At 35.9% G+C, this 21,232-nt stretch overlaps 1 protein-coding gene across 11 annotated transcripts in view; it reads right to left on the reverse strand.

Annotated features, from left to right (window-relative positions):
• The window catches only part of LOC135079982 (potassium/sodium hyperpolarization-activated cyclic nucleotide-gated channel 2-like), a 99,481-nt gene that overhangs the window by 51,185 nt on the left and 27,064 nt on the right, over positions 1 to 21,232 (reverse strand). For 8 of the 11 annotated variants that reach the window (XM_063974639.1, XM_063974640.1, XM_063974638.1 and 5 more), the window contains exon 2: positions 497 to 773. In XM_063974639.1, coding sequence (XP_063830709.1) covers positions 497 to 762 — 266 coding nt within the window. In that variant the 5' untranslated portion in view covers positions 763 to 773. Of the gene's footprint in view, positions 1 to 496; positions 774 to 6,885; positions 7,097 to 11,079; positions 11,531 to 21,232 lie in introns of those variants that run through there. The other 3 variants (XM_063974634.1, XM_063974633.1, XM_063974632.1) reach the window with 2 other exon arrangements.

The raw sequence follows: 21,232 nt of genomic DNA on the forward strand, positions 1-21,232 counted from the left end.
TGTATGCATCTACTTTGGGAGATGTAATAAACTACGAACATACGTCACGGATTTGACCCTGATCGAGTTGAATCCATGAATTCGATAGAAATGCTCACCTTCGACAGACGATGATTCAACCACTAGATTACCTATTAGTTACTCTGACTCAACTAAGACGTGTGGTAAATATACGTAGAACGAAGACAAAGGCACCGAATGTATAAATCAATGACCTTTTATAAAAGGTTACTGACTGATCTATCAAACGGGACAAACTTGACCTTCACTGGTTGGGTTTTTATTGGCGGTTAAGTTGTATTTTGGCTACACAGGAGTAGCAGCGGTGGGAACGAAAGGTGGATAGTCCAGTGATAGATCACTAATAAAACATTTCAAGTCATTGAAAGGATTGCGCGAAATTGGACACGAATACACTTTTTATTATGATTGATATTTTTTGTATAAATCCAAAGTTTGCCCGGGGGAAAGATAGCTTATTCTAAAATTCACTGACCTGAAACTACTGCATGGATGTATGACCCAGTGGCCGGCCGCTTTCTGTCTGATCCGCTCCTTCATCAGCGCCTTCTTGGAGCCGAACAGCTTCATGGCGAGCTTGTTGTCTGTCGGCTGGAAGAGGGCCTGCAGCTGGTTGCGGAGGAAGCCTTGCTTGGCGTCGGGCGCTGGCGGCGCTGGTTCCACCGGCGTGCCGTACAAGGACACATCGTCTAGGCCACCAAAGTGGACCTTGCCGGTGCCGCTGCCCTGCTTCAGCGACATATCGGCGTCGCCTGGGGACAAGGAGAATGAAATTAGTGATGTAGAACTAACGGAGAATTCAGGACATCTGAGTGCAGGTTCTGCAAGTTAAGTAGTGCCATCACTGAAGCTTCTACCACACACGGACTGTCATAGATCGCGCGACCTGTCATTGGCCTATGATTGAGCCGGTGATGGCGATCTGCACGCGCTAGTGTGGTTGAAGCATTAAACAAGCAGCTTTCTGTATAGTTAGTATGACGCTATGGCAAGAAGCCTACTTAGCTAACTCGTGTAAATAAATTGGTTAAGACATCGCTTAGTAGTAGCTTTGGGCGTTATAACAGTATTAATACAACCTGGTAGCCCGGAATCAAGAAACATTAAGTCCTTCTTGATCGGCCTCGGCAAGTCAGAATCATTCATAAAAATAAATGATATTAACGTCATAAAGATGCACAATGAGACATAATAGCAATACAAAGGCGGTTTTATTGTTGTAATAATTTTATAGTGTCATGCATGATAGAAATGTTACGCTTTATGTTTGTTTGTGGTAGATGATTAATAGTCCAGTATGCAAGTATTTCTCAGGCTTAGCCTAACGTGCAATGAATCATGAGATAAATCTTCAGACGCTGTGTAACTTAGTATTTGCTTAGCACGTACAAAGAAAACCAATTTCTTTAAGTGCATGATATCTTGTAGTTGTAGTCGACTTTTCGAACTATTTTTCACGGTCCCTATAAGTACCTTCATGACAAATCGCAATTCATATCTCAACGTCGGGGCACTAAAAGAGTCGGGTAATGTTAATAGTTCTCCGAATGGAGTTTCGCTTCAAAAGGCTGATTAGGATCTATCACATTCGGAACAGCGCCTACAATCTACAATAAAGTCTACGTGAGCACTTTACAATTCCAATGTGACGAACAAAAGGCAATAGGGTCAGTGAGGCTGGCCGGCTCCGTCCCGAAATCAATAGTCCAGGCCACAATAGAGTCTCGGGCAAGGCAAATGTTATTGTTCAATCCAATGCACTTACTGTGTATAAATTAAAAACGGTCAGTGTTTACGTTGGCGAATGACACACGTGAAAAGTTTGATAACAAACTGCTGATCGAGAGCATCGGCAAATGGAACCTTAAAAGAAGTATATCAAAGATGCTACTTAAGATTCAATGCATTGGGGGAGAATTGTGTCATGATGTATTTTCGATGTGTCTAGATTGAAAATATTGACCGTTTCAGCGCATGGAATTTTCAATGAGAACACCTACTTACGTGTGATAAAGGAGGAAAAGAAAAAATGCAAACTTCTAGAAATCCTTGACATAAAATAAGAAAATTATGAAAAATGATGATGATGCTCCCATCACGCTTACATGATCGGAAAACAACAAGCAAAATTCATAAATCAAAAGCGTCTTTTGTACTAAATGATAAATGACTGTATTGAAACGTAAGTAAATTATTTATACCAATGTAGATACATGGTCGTCATATGACTGAACTCCTGCTCATTACCAATTAATGATAATTCACTCAACTGGTACGTTTAAAAATAAACAAGTTCGTAGAAGATGTTTCTAGTATACACTTTAATTATATTGTTATGGCTGGGATTTTGTGGAAAAATATAAGTGTTTAGAATTTGTCGAAAATAAACTAATAAAAAAGTTTATATAATATCTTTTTTAAATTACTTTGAAATTGTACTTAAGCCTAAAAGTTGAGGATAAATACAGAATTATTTGTTATTTGACTGTGTATTTAAATATGATACTTAAGGGCATCCAATTCGTAGTACTTTCATAATATTCCCTTAAAGGAAGCACTTTACCCATACTCATAAGTTATTTATATGAAGCCAGTCTTGAGTTCGTAGTTAGAAAATTTTCCAGTTGGGGCAAAACAAATTTTTCCAGTACCAGTAATTTTAGGCTTAATATTTAATACCTGATGTTGCCTTAAAGAAATAACAAAATATCCCCAAAAAAATTTCCTATCCAAAACTTATCTTTCTTTAAATTATGACCGCTATACAGTAGATTACTGCACGATCGGATATTAAACGGCTGTGTCACCGACTCATGCACTGCATTACAGTACAGCTGATAAAACACACGATTAAACAATGAGCCAATGGCACTTCATTGATTCAAGTGGCGTCGAGTAACTGAAGAGCTCCAATCATGCTTGATGTTGGTCATTCTCATACAAGGAACGCTAACCATATGAATGTTTAAAAGTGTGACGAAGTTAAAATTAACAACAGTTATCTATTACGCAATCTTAATAAGGAAAGCATTGGGGAAGGCCTATGTTCAGCAGTGGACGTCCTATGGCTGAGATGATGATGATGATGATGATGACGAATAAGTTATTTTACAGTTTTTGATGTAAATGAACAGAAGTGGCGTAAGAGGCGAAAAACTCCTGTAGCACCGGACGGGCAGCAGCGTCTGCGTGCGAAACCAAACAAAAAACTGCGATCGCCAACCCGCCTGCCAAGCGTGGCGATTAGGGCAAAACCCTCCAGAATGGTATTACAAAAAATGATGATGTAAAGGAATTAAATGAACAGTGGGTCAACTTGCGACAACAGTGTGCAATGTGCATCTCGAATTATACTATAGTTCGAGATGTCACACTGTCGTCGCAAGAGGACGAGTGGTGATGAGAGTGTATGAATTGTTTGGTGACAGTATGACATTTTATGTTCCTACTATACTTGCTAGAAACCTGTAGAAAGGATTCCTACAAAACAATAAAATGTTTAAACAACATCTTTGTTACCTAATGATAAAACCAATTCCAAAACGATATGTTTTAATTTATATCACCAATTATCAAGGCCGTCAGCTCCAAGATGAAGATATATTTAAATATGAATGATTTGAGTGAAGTCACACAATTGGCTAACAGATTAAAAATTTTAATTAAATAAGCATCTGTGCCAAACTCCACGACTGACTTTCTGGTATTGTACTTTGTACAGCTGACGTTCTAAACTTTTTGCTATGAATAATAGTTATAATCATAATATGTCTTTGTGTTTGAAGATACCAGAAAATGATATCATAATAAGCAATTGGGACATGAAATTCTTCCTTATTTTATCCGGCACTTATTTTCTGATATAAAGCCTTTGTTTTAAAAGCATACTCTGTACGGAAACGAAATGTAGGTCATCTGCTTTGCTGAATGTCTTTAAATGTATTGAAGGCTGAATTTTATTACGAGTATAAAGAGCTTTAAAAGACTACGACTTATCAGTGTGATGCTAGTCAACAGATATTTTAAGAAAAGCTGCTATACTGAAAATTTAACATCACGTTGGACACGTTATGTAAGAGGTAGGACGAACGATACGAACGAAACTTTAAAGTTGTGGATAACCAAAGAATCAGTCTTAATACCAATGTTAGGTAAAATCAGATCATGGATGGAGGAAGTGAAAACATAATAATGACAAAATTCTTCTAGGCTGGGTTGCACCATCTTATTTTAACTTTAACTTTAACAACGTCAAAAATCTGACAAGCTCCATACAAAATACACCGGTTATCGTTACAGTCGGTTAAAGTTACGTGGTGCAACTCAGCCTAAGATTACCAATGCTTCTTTGGGCCATCTCACCCTCTCAGATTGAGAACCGCTGCGAGTATCAGATGTTTCTTCCGAAATATTAATTTATCTGACCACAAACTTAAATTAAACGCCACCTCTCACTAGAGCGAAATGTTTGATGAAACCGGTGAAATATTGTTGTTTGCTATAGCAAAAAGATATATCCGGATATTACTTTAGTATTGGACGTCGCGTTCTGTGTCAAATGAATGATTTATTATGGACGCGGACGTTCAATGAGCACTATTGTTTTTCTTTTTTATGGATTCTGTAACAGCTTTTATGGAAAGTTCTCTAGCAGTATTAATTTGTGATGTTGGTGAACTGCTGTATGATATGGTGGTGCTGATAAAATTACCGTTTTTATGCAGAATTAATGGAATATTGAAAATAGTTCTGAAGTCATGAATGTGTAAGTTTTCGACAATATCATAGGGAAGCTCCCAGTATTATGCAAGGTTTAGTAGGTACGATATGTATGTTTAGATATAAGTAAATATTTACATAAAGGTAAAATAGTTCTGAGAAATAGTCAAGAAGAATACCAACAAAGCTTTGTGGAAAATACGTACACACATGACTAATGTAAGGTGCGTTTATTTACACATAGTAGCACCATTTTACTGCGTATTAATAAATTTGGAGCATTACGAATTAAAGCAAATAATAGAGTTGTGACATTTGACAGGTTACTGTTAAGCTTTAGAGGCCGATTTTTGTGTTTTATTTAAGTTTGAAGGCAAGAGCAAACAGCGCGTGTGTAATCTAAGTGCTTTTAAAGACACAAAAGTGTAACACAGTTGTTCAGTCGGCACAACATGGATGTAAATGGACATAATAGCGAATGCATTCACGGTGCATCAATCAAAAATGCACCAGGCAAGCATTTAATGCCACTCGATTAATAGCCTTAAACGGCAATTTTATCAGATTGGTTTCATTCGCTTCTTGATTGCTAACCTTGCTTGCCGATCTGTTGTGTACATACCATGATGACGCCATGAGATGGCACGTGAATTGCAAGTCAATAGGGATCATGATGGTGATTACGAAAAACAGTGAATAGGCACTTACAGGGCAGATATGTACCATCCTAGACTGCATCCCACTTAACATCAGGTGCGATTGTGGTCAAATACCTGCCTTGTTATGCATAAAAAAAACATTTTCTTTATCATGTTATGCCAAATTTTCTTCTACGAGTATAGTTAATCCCATAACGACTTATAAAGTCTACAAATCAGAGTTTTGACCTCAGTTGAAACACTTGTAACAGCCCTCGAAGAAAGAAACACCAGCAAGTGCCAAATGTACCGACTATGAAGGTGCCTAGGAAAAGGTCGTGCGACATTCGGTTTGGGAATTAAGTGTCAATGACATAAATGAAAGACGCATCTAACGAGAGTTAGTGCCAAACAAAAGTTTATCGTTCGTGCATCTGCAACGTGCATTTGTATAGATATAAGAATCTGAATATTGTTTATTTACACACAAAAATTGCGGTACAAAAGGTGAACGTAATGCTATGTGGCATTCTCCAAGGTGTACCTATATTGCGAAAAGTAAGTACATGAAAATGGGTTTTATTCGTATGCAACAGAAAAAAGTTGAGAAAAAAATACCTTGCTCATTTAATATGCAGTTAGTTAATCCAGTGAATGAAAGATGAAACCAAAACAAATAATGTGGGTTGTTAATCTTCCTTATCTTTTTATGAGATCTGATACGTGTTGCTGAAAGAGTCTGTATGATATGATATCATTAGAGGAAAATTAAGGCAGCGGGAAGTCCTGATGTAGATATTAACTCATTCGTCGTATTGGTGAACTCACCATTTAGGTATTTCTTTATTCTAGGATTTTAAGTGCGAGTAATATAAGAACACATTGTTTTAAAATTAATTATATTATGTTTTTTCCTCGTGGGAACAAAATTAAATTAATGTTAATAGGTATGATGTGCGAGCGAGTTTAATTTTAGCTGCCGATTGTCTTCATCTTTTTGTGTAAGATCGTAAATTATATAAAAAAGTACCTACTTAAGTAATTCTATAAAATTGATGTCATTCAGTAACGTTGTCATTAAAGCGGTATTTCGACTATAATGTCGTATACATAAAATTAAAGTAGTTGTTTTATATTAAACCGCCCAATGCAAGAGCGGCAAGAGCCCAATGTAGCAATGGTGTCATGCAGCATCGGTCTACCGATATGAAGGTAGTTCGATCTTGACCGCCTATTGTATGAACCCATTCTTAACATAGGGGGATATAAAGTTAACAGGTCTACTCTACGGTATAAAAACTTAACTTGCTTGTTATAACTATTACTTCTCCAATCGGGAAGACTTACTATGCTTTATGTAACCCATGCAAGTTTATCATCATTATAATTTCAGCCACAGGACGTCCACTGCTGATCATCCTGCCGGCCTCCCCAATGACTTCCACATCGCACGTTTGGTAGCGGCCTGCATCCATGCAAGTTCATTGCGATTGTAACACTCACTTACCTTTAGGCATGTTGACTGATATAGTTTTCTGGTCCCGTTGGTGTAACTGTCAGTTAGTTCCAGTCGCCCCCCATGCAAACTGGCTGATCACATTTCACGAAACTTACACGCATTTAGTATGTAACCCTTATATTTACACTTCAACTAATCATATCGTTTCAATATCGTTTACCTAACGTAATTGACTATTCGTTTTTGGCGTTATATTTGGCTGAAAAGTTAAATATTGAGAAAAATTTATTAAGAAAAAAAAACAAAATTTTAAATGCTTTCAGTTTTGTTCATTGTGGTAATAGGTATAATCGACTTTAAAGATTGAGCTTGAAAATCCAGTTTTGCAATTTGGGTTAAAACTGGTCTAAAACAGGCGACTAAGTTGGTTATTTTATACAAAAACAAACATCTAAAAGCATGCAATATACTTTGGCAAATGCATAAAAACGGATTATTTTCTTTTTTGGATTAAACTTGAAATATTTATGATTAATGAACTTTTTAACGTGTGTTTATTGTTTATCAATTTCTCACTAGAATAACATTGTCGCAGTTGTTGGATATAACAAGTTTATTTATGTTATAGTAAAATGAAGTTCCTAGCATTAATGCAAACCATAATAATAATATCACTCTTTTAACTGTCTCTTAGTCAACATATGACTGGAAGGGGTCGCTACCTAGTAATAAGACCACCTACATTGTGCCGATTCGATTTTGTATTTATTTTATTTGTTTATTCTATGTGACGTTTCATAAAGAGTACCTATCTATCTATTTCACCATCCAAACCACCATCATGCGGGTTGCAGATCTAGAGCTTTCTTAGCTTAGCTCGAATACCTACTTGACGCAATTTTCTATAGTTGTGTCTGTATAGTACCTGCCTACACGAACACTACGGGACACTACGTAAGCTATGCAAGCTAAACTAAACTAACTTACGCCCGTATTTACAAAGATAACTGTGAGGTCTCACAGTGCACGTGGACGCACAGGGTGACACACGAACCAATCGCAGAGCTTTATTCAACGCTGTGCGTTCGATTTGCTGCTTCGCATAAGCAAGCATCTTTTGTGAATATGGGCGTTAGCTTAACTCTAAAACCCGCATCGGCCTCATAGCTCATGAGCTTACCTCGAGGTTCAGTTAAGGTGCAATTTGACAATACTCGCACAAGTGTAAATTGTATCTGAGAATAGCACAAGACGTCCGTCCATTACCGGCCAATTGAGACAAAAGGATAATGTTTGGCCGCCGTGTCAAGGTCATCGCGTTTCATTATTTCAATTGGAAATAAAAATTGACACGCTAGATTTACGAGAGTGTTGCACTTGGTTTTAACTTCCTAAATCCTAAGTTATAGGAAGTCGTGGAATCCTTTGTCGATTAGACCTTTTTCAGGTGGAAGTTGGCAAAAAGCTTTTTCAAATCTACGTAGAAATTGAATCGATACCTACAGTTTTCATCTACTTACTCGTATATAGCCATGTATGGAATTGGAAATGTTGAAGAATTTGCAAAGAATTAGTTGATAAAGCTGTTGCGTGCCACCCTTTAATACCCCTTCAGCCTCGAAAACTTGTAGCGAAATATCTAGATACAACTCATTGTAAAATTACTCGTTTTTGTGATCAGTATCTAACTGAAAATTCCAAAAACTCCAAGTCCTGTTATGACAATTTAATTGTAATTTGGAATCGTGATAACATTTACAAGATTACTTCTTTGAAACCACGAGTCATCTTGCTGCATTCATCGTTGCATCTTTTTAAGTGGAAGAAAACTTGCTTGTTCTTCAAGTAGGTACATATTAGAGTAGGTATATTCTTACCAATGCTGTAACATTGTATAGTTCCTTAGGGACCCCCGATAAAGACCGACAGTTGACAGTCTAGGTCGGACAAGCGGGCGGAAGCGTGTAATACGCGTTATCTATGCGTTAAAATACAGGCTGTCCCAAAATTAACACGTCACACTCACACTGGAGGTAGCTGAGTCTAAGACGCATCGAATAAGCTTAATATGTCCATAGAAAGGTTTCATAAGTTTTAAGATATGACTATTTTTAAAAATGGACTTAATATACTTGTTAGATGCGTCTTAAGCTCATTTACCTCTGGTGTCAGTGTGACGTGCAAATTTTGGGACACCCTGTATACCACTGACAACATTTGTAGGTTCGAATGTTTATTGCATAATGATCGTATCATTGTGCTTTTTACTTTTTACTGCGGTAGGTAAACCTTTAAGTTACCTTTAATTACCATTCGCAAAGTACCTACGATAGCTTTGGCACGACCAAAGGTTACGTCACTGTTCTTTTAACAGAGTTTTTAGATACTGTATTAATCTTCATACATGTTTGAATAAATATTCGATAATGCCACAAAAATTTAGATTTTTTGGGATATTTCAAAAAGACCAAAGTTGTATTTTCAAGATAGGTACTCAGATCAATGACATTAAAGCACAAGTAAAACTCGCGTCATATTTAATCATAATTATTTAAATGCTTTGGATAAGTTAATAAAAACAAAATACTGAACAAATCCGCGGGAAAACACTAGTTTCGACTAAATGCTACAACAGACAGTGTTGTCACTTTAATTGTAATGTCAGCTTCTCATTCCCACTGGCCATAGAGTGAGTCGTATCAATCAAATAATAGTGTCGATGCTATAGCATCTTTTCTGACGACCATTGGTGTCAATAAGTGAATTACGTTAATGAATATGGAAGAATTATAAAGTGTACTTTATGTAAACCAGATTTTATGTAATACAAGCTTTGTTTACAAAAATGAATCCTTGAAACAAGTAGTTTGGTTCAGTCTGACTTAATAAAGTGTTTAAGTAGACAATAACAAACCCAAAGGCCCGGCCGTAATATCCAGAAGTATATCTTTTGTAGTTATTACGCTTTAATAACATAACTACGCGTTCTAGTTTATAGCTGTTCGGTTAATTTTAGCCTCTGCGAAAAAACAGTTGCCCAAAATGAATGTAAATATCGGCGAGTAACAGTACGAGTATACAAGTGGTACAAAAAGTGTATGTTTACAATGCCCCAACTGAGTCATGGACTCATGGCCTCATGACGATTTGTGGTTCGAATTTTTTGCTTTAACCGTAACAGAAACTAGGTATTCCTTTAATACAAGATTTGTTCATTGAGCCAATTGATGGATAAATCATTTTTGGTTAGTTCCACATTATTGTTTTGTTTACACGACCATTAATTAATATGTTTGTCTCAATCAAATAACTGAGAACTCCGTGAACGTATTAAAATTTGTTAAAATCTTACTTGTATTAAACTATTAAATATCATTTGAAATTTTAATGAAGTAATAAGATTTATGCACTAGTAGACGATGGAAATTAAATTACCATAACTAGTTATAAGTACTTACTTCTACGAGTATATTTAACTAATTCCATGTTTTAAGGTATAATGAAGGAGTGTTGTCTTCATTTAACAGTTGCCGTGATAAAATAAAACTGACCAATGAAAGCACACTCGATTTTTAAATGTCAATATTTTATAGTACGAATAATTAGCGTTGCAAATTACTTATTTCTCTTAATCATCAATATACTCTATTTCTTGGAATTGCGATGGTAATTAGTATAGAATGGTAGTGGACCGGTCACCTAGAAAAAAAACAATTCCTCATTGCGTACATAAGAGTCTTAGAATTTTGCGATAAGGAGGTACGTTTTCCAATTAGTGTTTTGATTTTTCCACGGCTAAACAATTTTCGACGCATTGTTAAGATGATTTTCAACGCATGTTTCAGTTTCCACAATTGATTCTGAATAAGCTTTAGCGTGTAATTAACATAACGACAGACGTACAAATATAACTATTGTTATTCACACGACAGTGTTAGGTATATTGTTATTTCGCCGGTTCCAGCAAGTCGTTTATAATAGCAAGACCAAAGGAGTTAAGAATAACGTACACAAAAGGATATACCACGAATATACGTATACGACCCCACAATAATTCTAAATGTGATCTGGTAGAAAGAGAACACCCAGGTCGAGTTCTTGAACGTTCAGTTTGATATAAATAGAACTGTTTACGTTCCAGATAAATTGTAACAAAGTCGTTGTTATGTGCAAATTGCAAAAGCTTATCGAATAATGTTTTATGCTCAGACGCGAAACAATGTGCCCGTATTCGGTACTTACTTTCCCTGCTGGCAAGTCCACATGTGTACTTCACGACACTACGGAATATGTAATTACTGAATCTCGTGCAACACATTTCGAACGCACGCGAACGCACGAACACACTGGGCTTAACTTGATGTCATTTTCAAGAGAGTGCGGCGCGAGCGACTGCTAACACAACACGACTGATACACGCACATAGCACAACACAATTGACGGCTGGGTGGGCTTCAGCCACGGTACAGCGCCCCCGAAAATATGCACTATGATCTCGTACAATACACAGTACACAATACTGATCGTGTCAGCACTCGAACATGCACTGATATTTTATCCTCGTCCAGGCCAATTAATGTCAATAACTGACGAAACAGAAGCAGATCAGCGGTGTTTCTCAGCCAATAATTGCTACTTTGGTGTATGGGAGCATGTTGGGTTGTTTACCAGCTGCTACAACCGGGAGCGGCGAGGAGCGAGTACGTTGTAGGAACGTACTACTAGTGCATATCACGTTGCCGTCACTAAAGCTTGGTACGGTATCGGTATCGATACGCATTCCGATGCATTTACTAACGCGTCGCGAATGTGTGTGAGTGACCAGGATTTGTTACTGCTTACGAATGGAAACTTTAACTGGTGTGACATTGACACATTTATCTCGTTTTTCGATTAATTCGCTGATTCACTCTTGTGGGTGGCATTTGTTAAGTTTATCTCGAAGTGATAAACTTAAAAGGCAATTTATTGACTTGGCTAACTCAATACAATGATAATTAAATGTGAAATTAAATTAAGTAATTAGAAAAAAATAATTAGTTATCAATAAAAAAAGACAGAAATAAGAACAGTTTTTTAAAAAACACACTAGTCGGCTAAAAAGTAAAAAAAAAAGCTTTTAAAAAAACAAGAATTTAAAATATTTAGTAACCCACTTACCATAGCTTAGCTATAGCGTAGTAAACCCATTGCCACAAACAAAATTGACAACGTCGCACTCACTAGTAACACCGGTACAAAGTGACGAGAAATGAAAGCGCACTTTCGAAAGAAGCCGCGCTAAATTATGTCTAGCTGACAGGAGAATGATGTTTGGCCGAATGTCAGGGGTCGTTATGACGATTGACGATACTACATCACTATATAAACTTTTTCCTCATTTTTTTGACGATATTGACGTAGGGGTATCGGAACTTTTCTGGGTATTCGTGAGTTCATTCACGATACCTACCGGATGGTGGTAAGAATTGGCAGTGAGTGGTGACTGTTTATGAGTTGCAGATAAAAGACAGCTAAAGAATATGGAACTTTACTAAATAAAAACAATTCTTAAGATTCTGGCAATAAATATTTTCATTTTCATTTTCAGATACTTCTGATTTGAAGTTCAAAAATATATTTACTCAATGAGATTGGTTTCTCATTGCTTTTATCGAGAATAGAAAATTAAGTTTTTAAATAATCCAACGGATATCTAGAATTTTTGACTTAAGATAGGGAAAATGGCTGCTTTTCAGAATTGAAATGGTGCGATTAGATTACATATTTTTATCCTTATCATAGTTATTTTTTGTGCAAAAATTTGACATTAATAGAATAGCAAAAAACCTACTTAATATAGTTAGTCATACGGAAAAAAGTACATTATACAATATTATTTCTAACAGGGGAATACCGAGGCGGAATTCAAAAGGTTAAGTTGTTTTATTGGTCAGTGAACTTCAGCCAGATAGCTGACCATAAATGACTACTAAAGTTTCTTTTTCAGGCAATTAATTGCAATAATAACTAGAGCTCATTATTAAAAGATTGAAGAATAAAAAGAAACAACCGTAATATTTTCATTCCGCCATTGTTATATTGTGATTCAGTTCATTGCAGTTGTAACTATGATCTATTGTTCAGATTTTACAACAACAATACATGGACTCGCATTGTCGTCGGGGATTAATGCGAAATGTTATGTGTATACGATTAATACACGTCGGTGTTGATATAACTGGTACCGGTGTATAAACCTGATGGGAAAAGTTGATAATATCGTGGTTTTTGTTTTAATTAGGTAGGTATGGTTGAGTAAATTAAATAGATTTGTATTAAAGGGACACTGAATATTTATCTTAGAAAAGTTCTCTCATCTATCTTGCCTAAACATGATTTGACATTTATTTCAAACTTAAGATTAACCTTTAGGCTCAACAGGTCAATACTGTCCTCTTTTCTGCAGCTGGGAAATCCCGAACCTTAAATAAGTTACTTAATAAAATAGGACGTCATTTAAAATAATTTAATCTAATTACCATTCGGCAGCATTAAAGTTGGAGACTTCAGGACATTTAGAAGCCAACCGCATGGAAAAAGATATCTCACTTTTCCCTTGGGAAATCGTGCTCATGCGTACTCGGCGGTACAATGAAATTTAAATGATAAAAAGAAATTACTTTTGCTGGAAAGCTATTTTTATGACGGGCCTTTTGTTATTTATTGCCCAACTCTTGTTAAATTGTAATGAAATGCCCGAAATGATTTACATTTAAGTGCTATAGTGCCAGTGATTATTGCGTTTAACCATTTCCATGGATAATTTATTTCTTTCCCTGTCAAACTTAACGCTTACTGCCCATTCCTTTTCATTGTTATTGGTTTTCCCGGAATACTTTGTGGCAATATTGAATCAATATTTGTACATATTTGGAACTGATTTTTTGTTTTCTTTTAATACACACAAAGCTTTTTCAGCTTTGGGAAATAATTCAGCAGATCTTTTGATGCTTATTTTGTAGTCTTCAGAGGGCACTTTAGAGGTTCGATACTAATAAGTTAACTAAAAAAATATGACACCATTTATGTAAGCAAATAGAGTAAGTAAGTAACTGATGTATTCGTAATTTGAAATAACAATAATTACCGTAGACATGCTCATTTACGTGTACATAACGCGAACAGCTCTGTCATGGCATAATGAGCCTCATTTGTATCACTCCGAGGGACCAATTTGACACCAAAGGAAAGCTCTGTCTTAATTTAATTGCTCTATTAATCAACACGAGCTTGTTTAACGAATTTATATTAAAAGCTCTTATTACTTGAATACACCTTAATTTGGATTCTATTGAATTAGACAAAATAAAAACTGCGAAAATATATTTCTACTAGCTTTCCGTCCGCGGCTTCGCCCGCGTGGAATTTTGTCTGTCACAGAAAAACTTTATCGCGCGCGTCCCTGTTTCAAAAACCGGGATAAAAACTATCCTATGTTCTTTCCCGGGACTCAAACTATCTCTATGCCAAATTTCATCAAAATCGGTTGCGAGGTTTAAGCGGGAAAGCGTAACAGACAGACAGACAGACAGAGTTACTTTCGCATTTATAATATTAGTTGGGATTTCTGTTAAAGAACATTTTATGCGGACTAAGAAAAATATGTTTAAAAAGATTTTTTAAACAAAAACTTATAGAACGAAACTGCAAACAATCTTAACTTTCTTACTTAGGTTATTGCACTGTGATGTCACTATTTCATAAGACAGGAAAACTTCACAAAAACAACGACCTTTTCGTTGTCTAGACAAAACAAGGTCAGGGGTGCCATTTCATTTTATGCATAGCAATCTCCTCGAAAGTATTGAACGTGGGAAATTGCGGGACACGCATGTTTATCTGCTAACTGGGCCAATAAAAGCGAAAGCATATTTAGTTTGTTACCTAATTAAGCCTACGGTGTCGTAAAACAATATTATTCCGTTGCGACTTGGTAACAAACTACCTTTTAGCTAGTAAGTGTTTTCATGGCTCTAGTGTAGTAAAAATGAATTTCTAAATGCAATTCTGAGAAGACTCTAAAAGATAGGTTATTCGTTTCTTATAATATTTGAGTACTTATACATCTACCATGATTAAATTTTATAAAAAAGCAATTCACTTGTACAGAACTTATGTACGTCAAATTGTACATAATAAGTTCGTTACACTGGCCCCTGCATACTCAAATTATACTGTAGTTACCTCAATCTTCTGTCATGTCATGATGCTATAAAGTCCACTTAACCGTAACAGGACATCGCCACTTATCCACGAAACATTTATTTTATACAGTTATTTATACGTTGGACCGAAAACAACTTAATCTGAATCAGTTGAAGGGTACAGACAGATCATTATAGATCCTGTGATAGCTTTTGAAGGGGGGGGGGACCTTCATAACATAGTGTCTTATTATTGTTTCAAGATATTTTTCCTCATTTTTCTTTATTCAAATATTAAAAACCTAACCTAAACTGGGCGCCTTCCCCCAAGAGAGTGATTTGAATGAACTTTTTTTATTTATAAAGCTTATACATAATTTGAATTTTTACTTTTATTAATTTAGATAAGTGTAGTTAAGAACTAACATTACTACTATATTGTAGGGATTTTACGAGTACATTGAGCTAGTATTGATGTTTTGCTGCCCCTTGTCATATCATATTTTTAGCATATTAGAGCTTTTTTGGCATTAGTAATAGTGAAAGTTAATTAAACTCATAGATTTAATTAAAGACCTACTTTATTTTTGTCTCTCTTTAATACCAAATGGCGATTACAGCGATTTATCAATCCATTTTCGGATTAAGAGTCCGCTTATATCGTCGTATAATAATTTCTCGGCCATTGACTCCTTTCTTTGTCAAATAATGTGGTTATACCAACTTACTTTATGTATTGTGCTACTACATTGACTCGATCCACTTTCAATCAAGCGGGGTGTTTGCGCTAAGCTGTGTCAACGTGGTCTAATGCCGCTCAAGTTTGCTCAGGCTTCGGCTACTAATTACTGCAAGCCACTGGCCAGAAAGTTAATTGTAATACAGTATAGTGAACCGAGCAATACAAAATTCGTTCTGGCGTACTTGATTCGTTCTGAATTTAACTTTGACTTTAAATTGAAAACGACTATGCCTAAAGATATGAAAATTCACTGCGTAATTGCTTCTTATTTTGTTTCTTAACTTCTCTTTGGCTTTCAGTACGCTTTTGATTTTTAGATAGGTAAATGAATATTGACCTAAGAACAAAAACAGCAACGAAACTGAAACCCATTCAGATGAAAAATAATAGGCATCAATCATTCCATGATTTAAATCTCAATTTGAAATAGTCTCTCTCTTTTTGCTCAATCAGGAGCAAAAGAGAGGTTCTGTTAACAGTAGTGAGTAATTTAACAAAATTGCCTTCAATGTTTGCCAAATGAGTGTGATCGTTAAATACAAGGTAGAGGTTGTGAGAAGTCGTTTTGCTCAACGCTGACGTTAACAGAGACGATCTTATTCAATAGTTGTTTTTAATACTCGTCCAACTCTTCAGTCCGCTGGATAATTTGCCTAAACCAGTAACATTGACAGCCTCTTTGACTCATTGTGTATAGTTAATTTAGCTACGCTCGTCATTCGACACGTATTACAAAAATATGAAAAGGCAGACGTTTAACACGGACCAATAAAAACACCGTATCAAACACTATCAAGCGATTCCAGCGCTTAAAACTTGCGGATAAGTTACAGTTTTGTGTAAGTTTTTTGCAAAATTTGACGAAATAATGTAGTTAAATGGTAGAATTACTAAATTTTGGACTCAATTTGCATTGATTTTATGTTTATTTAGAACAGATGTATGTAATCATGCATGACGGAAATGGGAGGTGGCTCGTGACCTCAGGCCGTAGCTTGATTGTGATCCCGTCACTTAGTCTATAAATAGACTAATGTTTGCAATTTTCAAATAAATGCGAAACGATCTCGATGGTTTCCTAATTCGATAATTGACTCGCTGCTTTCATTAAACCGTGATTACATGAACAATTTGTTTTATGATCGAAGCACTTAAAGTAGCGGGCAATAGTTTTGTTTTGCTGTTTGTTGGCACAGTCGCTTACTACTTACCTATTTTTGTTGCAAAATTGTACCTATTACAACTACCTAAGATGTCACAGCTTTCAGCTTCATGTGCTTATAACAGGGTATCCCAAAAAATAACTATTTCGAAAACAATCAAAAATCCTGGAACTGATTCGGTTAGCCCTAGTGATGCTCTACCTCTGGGCTTCGGCTTACACAATTTTTTGGAACATCCTGTATACACTACACATCTGCGTACATGTCCTTACCAGAAGATTATCGATAACTATATTGAATGAACTCTTTACAACTATTTAGACTGATAAATCATCAAATTGCTATCATTAAAAACTTCCTTATGAATTTTAAATTTAAATTGGCATCCACAAACCTTGAGAAGTAATGCACTGTCGGTCTTCCGGACGATTACCTCAGAGATATACATACTAACTAATACCTAATACATAAAATTCTCATAAAATTAAATAGTGCAAGTTAGTACCTACATTCTCTTATGTGCACACACATCGTGACTACATACTTTGTTGTTTATGACAAATATAAAAGGGAGTCATTACTTGGTAAGTTTTCCGAAGCATATGAGAAATTGCTACCGAAGTTAAGATTTTGGGGCTGAAAAATCTGAGCTTAGAATGTAAAGCTCAACTGTAAAGTACTCTAGCAATTTTACATACATCAACATAGCTTATATGGTCAGTGGGCAGAGTTATGCTCTCTTTCCTCGAAGGTTTTAGTTTCGATTTTCGTTTTTATTCCCAGTTTGGTTAGTGCGTTACTAATTGATTATCTAAATAAGTCTCTGAAAGACGATTCGATTAGACGTCATGGCAGCTCATAAAAATAAAAAGCTCTTACGCCAGCTTTATTTGAAATAGATTTTAACAGTTGATACAGTACAGAAGAAGAAACCGCTACGAAACTATATCTAAACATTGCCTGAAAAAAACAGGAAAGGCCCTTTTAAATTTGACGTTTTTAAAGCTTTTTTAGTGTAAAAAGATATTTGGCTAAGACAAGTACGGACTAAAGTAAGGTAGCGTTTGCGGTAATATCAAACGAGGAATTAAACCTAAAATTGATATTCAATTGGTTGATTGAGCAATTGGCCAAGAATTCGGAACGATCACCATCATAGTACGGTACTACGATTACAGTTAAAAGTACTCGCTTTTTTAATTTTAAAGGAAGTCCGTCCAACCTTGCTGCGCCGGCGCAACGGCCATGGCCTTTAGCGTTTTTGTTCATGGCGTCGTGGGAATGACCGCGTGTTTCGGCTGTCATACTTTGGACAGAAAGTGGAAGGTATATTTAGAAGTCCCGTTTGTGTAAGACTCAATCATAAACGCTAATTTGATTGTGAGAAATGTCAGTCCGAAGACAAGGTACTCGTAGTACAGACAGCAGCACAGTCTGAATACGGTGGTATTTTCGTAGCTGTAAAAGGTTCTGTTTTGCAACAAAAAATACTTAATATGCACCTATTTTGAGCAAAGGCATGCGCACTTTTGAGTTTTCAAATTAAGTTTTTTAATATTGAATGGGTTAGTTAGGTACTCGAATTTATTACAATGTCTTTCGAAGGGGGGAACCAATATAAAGCATACCTACTATAAATAGTAGAGCTGATACTTTCATAAAGACAGCAACTGAAATTATTTGTGCTGTCGCAGGAATTTATGTAGGCAAATTAAATTTTAAAGCGACCATTTGCGATTTTGATCTCTATTTTGGCCTCTAATAGCTTTATTGTGAAATTTTAAATCAAGCCTACTGTACTAACCTGTATTGTGCTTAAAGCCTGTTTTCGGAAGGAAATGGCCTTGACTTATAAACATGGGGCAATATATTGGTCAGATATATATCTTCTCGGAATGAATGAGTTATGAAAGGTGCGCCGGTTTGAACAGGCTAAAATTATGTAAGATAAACGTGATAGATTTACGAATGAGGTAAATGCTTGTTTTAAATGAATAAAAGTTTATTTTTGTGCCGGAAAAGTACCAATTGATTTGAGACTGTAATTTAGGATCGAGTGAAGAGTTAAAGGAATGTCTGCGTAATTATTTTATTTTATTTTATTTATATTTGGGAAACAACAATTTTGATATACAGACAAAGAAATATATTTATAAAACAAAATAATAAAATTATCGCTATATTGCTAATATTAAACTAGTTTCAATGTAGATTTTGATAACTTCATACGTAGCTTATTTTACGAAAGTGAATTAAATATAGTATGATTAAAATCAAACATACTCGATGTCTTAAAAAACCAATCGTTACGTATAAATCTACATAGCAAACCATTTTTATGTATTCCATATAAAAATCACACAAATGCAAATGAAATCTGATCTGCCAATACGGCTGCCATAAAAACAGAAGCGAATCGCCGTAAAGGTTGTTAATATTGGAGGTAAGCTGAAGTCTGGGGTATTACCATAAATTATTTAGCGAAACTAATGGCCGGGACCGCGGTCTCAGTGTGGAATACCAATCGGCCACTCTCGTGGACGGAGAGTTATGGCTTTGTTAACAGAATCCACCCTGGTTCACCTGCTGACCTGATTCCACATCTGCACTGAGCTGTTGAATATTTAAACCCACCTGTATCTATTAGCTGTAGTGCCCGTAAATTTTCAGTTGTCAGTTTGTGCATGACCTTGAAGGAATTTATTGCTAACCATGTTCTGCCCCCTGGACAAGTGCCCGTAGATTTTCAGTTGTCATAGACGTTTGCGCATAACTTGGAAGGAATTTATCGCTTTCATGTTCTGCCCCCTGGACAAAGTTACAAGGTTACCAGGGGTGCCTGGACAAAGTTACAAACGTGACAGTAATTTCGAAATCGCTTCGTTTCGTGAATCAATTTCGCAATTAAAACTGCCTTGTATGTTACGCTTCGTTTCGTGAATCAATTTCGCAATTAAAACTGCCTTGTATGTTACTTTGTTTAGGGCTGGATACGTAATTTTACTGCAAAAAATTGTGAAAAGCGCTTTAAAATTTAAGGAGAATGCTATGTATTTTGCTTTATTTTAGTTTAAATCGAAACGAGCTTTTTAAAATGTAAAATAGAATTTCAATATGCCCACGGCTTCGCTTGCTTGTTAAATACAAGCAATTTAGTTCGATAAAAAGTAGGCTAATGTGATATGAGCAAAAAATCTTTACCTTTCTTCATTACGGTATTAAAATCATTGTCTTTTGACGTTCCCATAAATAATCTGCCATTATCAAATATAAATCTAGAGCCTTAGATTAATAAAGCCTAAAGTAAACATACGTAAGAAATTCATTTTGTACCCTTATGTAACCAGATATAGTACTAGGGTATTTAAACAGTGTAGAGGGTTGCCCCATTTACATTTAAAATATTCAAGCACTGATTTACTATTCATCTCTAGTTGTGTCTCAGACTGGGTAATATCAATTTTATTTACCCAAAACCCTGGGCCACAAATGTTTATGTATGAAGCGTTTTCACGAAGTTGGATATCTTTTTTACACTGGTTGTCGAAATATTTGTACGAAGGTCAAACTTAGTCTGGACTTGACAAGATAATCTTATTTGTTTTACATGAGCCACTTAGTTCGGGCTTGAGGAGGGTAAGGCAATTATATCAAATTGACATAAGCCTTAAGTTGAGATGTTTGGGGATATCCGGTTGGATAGATCAAACTATGGATTTCTATGGTATATAAGTAATTTGATAGATATGGCACAAACCAACTTGTAGGCCATCCTCACCCATCAAGCGAATGTCATCATTTAAGGTTTATTAATTTAAATTTTACAATATTGAACAGGAGTTGTAGAGGACGGAAACTATATGTAGAGTATTTGGGTACCTTTTCAGCAAGAGAATACTTATAATCGTTTGGGAATTTTCATGTTAATTTTTTAATAAGTAATTTAAGAGAGTGGAGGCCGCGTACCGGAAACCGCAGCGTGGGACGTCCACCCACAAGGTGGACCGACGACATCATAAAGGTATCACGAAAGCGCTGGACGCAGCCCGATACCAACCGGGTAACATGGAAAGCATTGGGGGAGGCCTATGTTCAGCAGTGGACGTCCTATGGCTGAGATGATGATGATGATGATGATTAATTAAGTAAGTATCTACTTAATACATTTTAAGCGAAAGGACTTTCGCAAAAGGGGTGGAGACAACGTAGGTAACTTGATTTTATGTCTTAGAAATGTCTAAATAATCACCCTAGTTAATGTCCCTAACTATTGCGTATCCTAAACTCAAAATCGATTACGTAAG

This window comes from Ostrinia nubilalis, chromosome 17, assembly GCF_963855985.1.
Source record: "Ostrinia nubilalis chromosome 17, ilOstNubi1.1, whole genome shotgun sequence".
Classification (NCBI taxonomy): Eukaryota; Metazoa; Arthropoda; class Insecta; order Lepidoptera; family Crambidae; genus Ostrinia; species Ostrinia nubilalis.